At 42.0% G+C, this 6,986-nt stretch overlaps 1 protein-coding gene across 2 annotated transcripts in view; it reads right to left on the reverse strand.

The window, feature by feature from the left end:
* Window positions 1-322: 322 nt before the first annotated feature.
* Window positions 323-6,986, reverse strand: part of fam98b (family with sequence similarity 98 member B) — a 15,601-nt gene continuing 8,937 nt past the window's right edge. The window contains exons 3-8 of one of the 2 annotated variants that reach the window (XM_016499673.1): window positions 6,136-6,261; window positions 5,888-6,066; window positions 3,730-3,810; window positions 3,461-3,577; window positions 1,092-1,259; window positions 323-1,007 (exon numbers count right to left, since the gene is read on the reverse strand). In XM_016499673.1, coding sequence (XP_016355159.1) covers window positions 783-1,007; window positions 1,092-1,259; window positions 3,461-3,577; window positions 3,730-3,810; window positions 5,888-6,066; window positions 6,136-6,261 — 896 coding nt within the window. In that variant the 3' untranslated portion in view covers window positions 323-782. Of the gene's footprint in view, window positions 1,008-1,091; window positions 1,260-3,460; window positions 3,578-3,729; window positions 3,811-5,887; window positions 6,067-6,135; window positions 6,265-6,986 lie in introns of both variants that reach the window. The other variant, XM_016499672.1, reaches the window with a different exon arrangement.

Consider the following 6,986-nt stretch of genomic DNA (forward strand, 5'->3'; position numbering starts at 1 on the left):
TGGTCCAGCTAACCAATCACAGCACACACTGGCCCGGCTAACCAATCACAACACACACTGGCCCAGCTAACCAATCACAACACAGACTGGTCCAGCTAACCAATCACAACACATTTCGTATTTCAGAAGGCGGGCCTTCATTCGATACAGGAACTATTCGAGCTGTTCGTGCCAGACTGGGGAGAGAGGTGTTGTAATAATGTAAAATATGTGAAAAATAATTTGTTTTTCGAACAACCTAGTATGAGAGCCTGAAAACAAAATCAAGGCTTTGTAAAAGAGCATAATAGATCCCTTTATCCCTTTATAAAAAATCCCTTTAACAAATAAAATCTTCCACACTGCATGCAGATTAGTAACACAAAACACAAACTCCAGGATCGGCTCACTTTAAGCTCAGTCTGATTTAGCCACTAAACCTGCTTCATGCCACAGTGTTATGAAACAGAAGGCTGTTAACATCACAAATAAAGGCAATTCTTCAAGAGAACCGGATTCAGTTAGAGCAAAAACTCACGATCAAGCAGGACCACAATGCAAAGCACTTGGCCAAGAACACTGATGTGTCTCAATTTATACAAAATCAAACAAAAAGTCAAATTTCAATGTTTTTCACTGCTTTATTCTATGTTGATTTCAGCAGGCTTTTGAAGCAATGCATGATGCCTTCGTGATCTCTCAGGCTGGTCTTGTAGAAGTTAAAAAGATAAATGAAACAAACTACTACAGGCTCATTTAAAATGAAATGACAGTCTCCTCACGAACCGTCCACCATGACTCTGTCAGTGATAGTACTGCCCTCCTCGGCCTCCTCTACCCCATCGGCCTGCTCTCCATCCGTCTCCTCCGGAGCGCCAGCCGCCCGCACCCCGATTCCCGCCGTATCCCACTCCTCCTCTGCCTCGGCCTCCTCCATCAGCTCTCTTCTGCCACGCGGGCATCTCCGGCAGAGGAGCTTCAATCTCAGATGGCCGTCCGCCGCGGTCAGGAACCCGTCCCATCAGGATCTGAGGAGTCACCACACACACAGAGCGTCACACACCAGCCACAACCTGACAGAAAACCAAAGAAAGGTCCGATAACCTACGTACTCTGTTTATTGCACAGCTGGTTTTCTCTCGGCACGAGCCGCTGCTGGTCTTCACCATATAGCAGACGTCCTGTCGCGCGGCGAGCAGATGAGCCACACTCACCGAGGACCGCAGAGACAGAGAATATCGCTTCGGCTGATACGCTCTGGCCATCCTGTCAATTTTCACCTGAAAAATACATTTGCTTTTCTATCAAAACACTCAATGACATGTGCGTCTGTCTGACACTGATTTAAAGCAAGAGATGCAACGAATGCAAGCAGCTGACTGTAGGAACAAAATACGCTCTAGTTACCTGTCCACTATTATTAACAAAGCAAAGTGTAAACCCAGGACCCTATTCTCTGAGATCAAACAAACTTGTCAAACCACCATCTCCCTTTCCTAATGTTTCTTCTGGCCTCTGTGAAAACTTTGTCATTTTTTTATACACAAATCTATCAATCTTTTTCTTGCTTTGCTCCTCCAGAACCCTATGCCTCTCAGATACTCTATCCACTCTCTAACTTCACACTCACCAATACATCTGTGATTGAACAGCTGATTAACTCTAACTCCTCTTCCTGTCGGCTAGATCCAATCCCAACAACACCTGCTCAAAAACGTTCTGCCTTCTCTCATTATACCCATCACTCACATGATAAATAGATCCCTTATGACTGGTTATGTACCTACTGGACTGAAAGTAGCCGTGATTAGCCCAGTACTAAAAAAAACCTGGCCTTGATGACAAAGTCCTGAGTAAATTCAGACCAATTTCCAACCTTCCCTTTGTGTCTAAGATCCTAGAAAAGATGGTCACCACTCAACTACAGACTCATTTGGACAAAAATAATCTGCATGAACCATTCCAGTCCGGATTTCATCCTCTCCACAGTACAGAGACTCTTCTTCTAAGAGACTGCTCTTGCCACTGATTCTAGTGTCCTCAACCTTCTGGTCCTCTTGGACCTGAGTGCAGCTTTTGATACTGTTTGCCATTCTGTACTCCTGTCTCGTTTGTCTGCAATTGGCATTACAGGAACTGTCCTGCAGTGGCTAAGCTCATATCTCTCAGACAGGCAGCGGTTCATTAGCATCGATAAACACAAATCTCGGTCCGTCACTTTTTCCCGTGGAGTGCCTCAAGGATCTGTTCTTGGTCCACTTCTATTTTTAATCTACATGCTTCCTCTGGGTCTTAATTTCCAGTTACGCTGATGATACGCAAATCTATTTTACTGCACAGCCCAATTCTGTTTTTCCTCCTTCTTTAACATCTTGCCTACATGATCTTAAAGTATGGATGGGTCAAAATTTCTTAAAATTGAATACTGAAGAAAAAAAACCCTGACATTCTGTTAGTAGGCCCTAAATCCCTTGTCTTCTTCCATTTTGACCTCTCTATTAACATCGATAAATTTATAGTTCATCCCTCCCCCACTATACGCAGTCTTGGTGTACTATTTGATTCTACGCTATGTTTTGAACCCCATATCAACCAGCTCGTTAAGTCCTGTTTTTTCCATCTTCTCAATACTGTCCGTATACGATCCTCACTAAATTTCAGAGATGCTGAAACAGTTACTCATGCTTTCATAACTTCACATCTGGACTATTGTAACTCCTTGTTATATGGCCCACCCAACAAAGCTCTTAATTGCTTGCAGCTAATTCAAAATTCAGCTGCTCGTGCCCTTACATTTACCAAAAAATCTGCCCACATCACTCCTGTCTCACAGCAATTACACTGGCTCCGTTATCTATCGTATTCAGTTTAAGATACTTGTCCTAGTTTTCAAGACTTGTCATGGTTCTGCACCTTCTTACCTTTCTGAATTAATTCACCCCTATGTCCCTGCTCGAGCTAAGTTCTGACTATCTAGTGTGAGTGGCAGGGCTTTCAGCATCTCAGCTCCTAAGCTCTGGAACACACTTCCTCAAAACCTACCGTGCTGTCTCTTCACTCCAGACCTTTAAAACTGTTCTCAAAACTCACTTATTTACAATATGTTTTGTTAATTGATTGTAGCAGACTGCCTCAATTTTCAGTTCTATGCTTGCTTTCGTTACTCATCTTGGATTTTATGATCTCTGTCTGCTCTATTTGCTTGATTATGTGACTGTATATCTGTTGTTCATGTTATCTATCAACTTTATGTAAAGCGTCCTTGTGTTCTTGAAACCCAATTCACATGAACTGAAACCCAGATCACTGTTGAGTTCAGAAAAACAGCTGAAGGTGATGTGTGATCAGACAGACTGATGTTCTTGGTGAAGAATGATGGTGTTCTATCAGTTTTCAATAATTTGTTAAATCTTGAACAAAAAGAAAACAACAGAAAGCGGCTGTCAAAAGCTAAAGCAATGCCTGAAAGCGGCTGACGTGCCTTGGCTCTGTCGGACCAGCTGAAGGACTGTATGGTCACATCCAGGCGTTTGATCAGCATACGCCGCCGACACTCGTACTCCGCCGACAGAACGCCGTTGATCTTCTCCAGCTCTCTCTGGACAAAAGACAACATCACACTTCACACACACTTTCATATTTCACATCACTGTCAGACACTCCACTTCCACAGCTGAAGTTATCTGCACTGGTGTTTTCTGATCTGACACCCTCACCTGTTAATAATGTATTAAATCAAACTCTTCTCACCCATTGGTCCGGATGGAGGGAACTCTTGAACGCAGGAGCTTCGACATGCGTTTCTGGAAGCTGCTTGAGTAAAACATTCACCTGCACCAGAGAAAAAAAAAACACTTACACAAAAATATGTACATAAAAGCAACATGAAAAACAGAGAGCGAATGGTTGCGCCATGAAGATTGATGTTTAGATGTATGAGAGGCCATACTGCAAACTTGCTCTTCAGTCCATGAAGAGAGTTTATTGTTTCCACTCTCTGAATTCTGAAAATGTGGAGGCGTTCATCTGAACGTCCCGCTTCACTACTCATGTAACTGATGAAGACAGAGCAGACACTCCAGCACTGAGAGGGTTAATGATGTGACTGTAGTCTGATTTGAAGCCATGAACAGTTGTGAAGACATTGCACACTTCTTCAAGAGTGGACAAACAGACGTCACAGACTCTGGATTTCACCTGTTGCTCTCTGGAGTTCTGTTTGATTAGAGCGACACTGATCATTTCCCATGCACTCATAACTGTGGCTGTTCGGCACTCAAGTGTATTTATGAATGCAGCAACATATAAACAACCCACAAGTAATATAGTGGTTAACTCAGAGAAGCATGATATGACTGCTGTAAACCACTGGCAGAGGATGAGTATACACTCGTTTAGATCAGGATCATCACAACCCTCAGGGGAGTTCAGAGTGAAGTGTGTCTGAGGGGTCAGAGGTCACCCTGGATCCCTCACAGCGGTGTAAATGGGCCGACCACCAGTGGTGGACAGTAACAAAGTTTTGCACTTCATTACTGTCTTAGTTCCATTTTTCAAGTATCTGTACTTTATCAGAGTATTTTCATTTTGAGAAACTTTTAATTCGTTACATTCCAAAGCATAATATTGTACTTTTTTACATTTCTTAAAAACAAGTCGTTACTCATTATTTTAAACTGAAACGCAATAACGGTGTCCAAACAAGCTGATTCTTTTCAATTAACCTGTTAAATCAGTTCGCAAAACACACTGAACGATTCATTCACGAACTGGACTGAGCGGATTGCAGCTGTTCTCAAATCAACAACTCACATCAACAAAATGATCTGGTTAGAATAAGTCTCAGGTAAACAACTAAATGATTCAAATGATCCGGTCAGAACGAGCCTCCGGTAAACGACTCACTGATTCAAATGATCCGGCCAGAGCGAGTCTCCGTTAAACGACTCACTGATTCAAATGATCCGGTCAAAGCGATTCTGCTGTAAACGACTCACTGATTCAATTGATCCGGTCAGAGCGAGTCTGCGGTAAACGACTCACTGATTTAAAAGATGTGGTCAGAGCGAGTCTCCAGTAAACAATTCAGTGAATTCACAAGTCTGACTCAAAATGAGCCACGAACGGGAGATTCTCTGAGCTTGAGTGCCGCACAACTGATGGTGTGAAAAGTGAATTACTAATGCTGAATTTTAGGATTTATTATTGTAAATTAAAATCATATTTAGGTCACGACTGTCCGTTGTGTGTGAGCTAAATCTGCTGTAAAAGCGAGCTGTTTAAGCCCTGTGTATCACCGTCTCAACTAGTTATGTTTGAGGTAAAAATTAAACAACATTAAAATCATGCAAATTATTGGCCATGCATCTTCCCCACTGGCGAAGCAGTTACAAACTAGTATGTGTGCATAGCTTCTTCTTAAAATGTTGTCAACAACACACATTTTGTTTTTCCTCATTTTTAAAAACCATGTTACACTTTAATAAATAAATACTAATATATATATATATATATATATATATATATATATATAAATACTCACACACACATTTTGTTTTTACATTCTTGTTTGCACACATGAAGTACCCTACATGACCACCCAGGTATTTTGAGCAGTAGAGCAGTATATAAAATATATAATATAGTTATTAAATATAAAAAAATATACAAGTTAAAATTACATTGATCGATCAGTAATTTTAATACATAAGTACATTCAAAATGAAATACATTTGTACTTTTACTGGAGTAACATTTTATCTGTACTTTTACTCAAGTACTTGGTTTGTGTACTTCGTCCAGCACTGCTGACCATGAAGGATGATTTGTAGTGCATAATGTGTTTCTGTGCCCAAGCAATCAACGGCTTTCAGGAAATCTACTGAAACACACGCAGTGAATGACGCACCTGCTGCTCAACAGCAGTAAACGTGTCTCTGGTGTCTCGTCCGGCTAGATCTGGCAGCTCCAGTGTTTCACAAATAACTCTGAGATCCTGGAGAGACGTGTCCAACTCCTCTGTGTCCGCATCAGTCGCAGGTTTCCTGGCCATGATCTCCGCAGCTTGAAGCTCCGACGCCAAGAACACTGAACGAAGAGACTCTCGGTCAACACAGATGAACATCCACCACAAACATGAACATGCAAACCACTCACAGAGGATCTTCAGATGCTCCTCGCTGTCCTTCACGTCTCCGTCTGCTAATCGTGACGCCAGTCCTTCATACGGACAGCACAAGTCCTTCAGCAGTCTGCCGGTGTCCAGCACACATCTGTCAGGATCTTCTGCCAGCACACACACACGTTCAAACAAAGACATTTAAATTCAGTGTGTGTGTGAGAGAGTCTGTGTGAGAGTCTGTGTGTTATATGTGTGTATGTGTGAGAGAGAGAGAGAGAGAGAGAGAGAGAGAGAGAGAGAGAGAGAGTTTTTTTGTACGTCCAATGATGCCTGCATAGCTGAATTAGGCTTCTACCCACTGAAGATTGAGATCCAGAAGAGATGTGTTCAGTTCTGGCATCACCTCCATCAATCTGATCCTGATTCAATCCGATATAAAGCCCTCCTCGCCAATGAAACCTCAGCAGAATCTCATCCTCTAAACACGCTCGCTCTTCAGCTAGTCCAGAAAACCCAGCTCCTCACTGACTACAGCTTCAGCCCCAAAGCCATCATTAAAGAAATTGACAAAAATCAAAAAGACACTCATGATGAATCTCTAAAAATACACTTTGACCTCCAAAATAAACTCCAATGCTACTCAACCCTAAACAGAACCACTAAATTTGCCAATTATTTATTGATTAAACCATTTAAAGAAAGACAAATCCTCTCCAAATACAGATTAAACAACCATGATTTAGAAATAGAGAGAGGAAGACATAGACAAACATGGACAGAGCAAGAGCAGAGGATCTGTAGACACTGTGATCTACAGCAAATAGAGGACGAGAAACACTTTCTGCTGATCTGTCCTAAATATCACAATATGAGGGGAACATTTCTC

Source organism: Sinocyclocheilus anshuiensis, unplaced genomic scaffold (genome assembly GCF_001515605.1).
Source record: "Sinocyclocheilus anshuiensis isolate Anshui unplaced genomic scaffold, SAMN03320099.WGS_v1.1 scaffold2684, whole genome shotgun sequence".
In the NCBI taxonomy this organism is placed as follows: Eukaryota; Metazoa; Chordata; class Actinopteri; order Cypriniformes; family Cyprinidae; genus Sinocyclocheilus; species Sinocyclocheilus anshuiensis.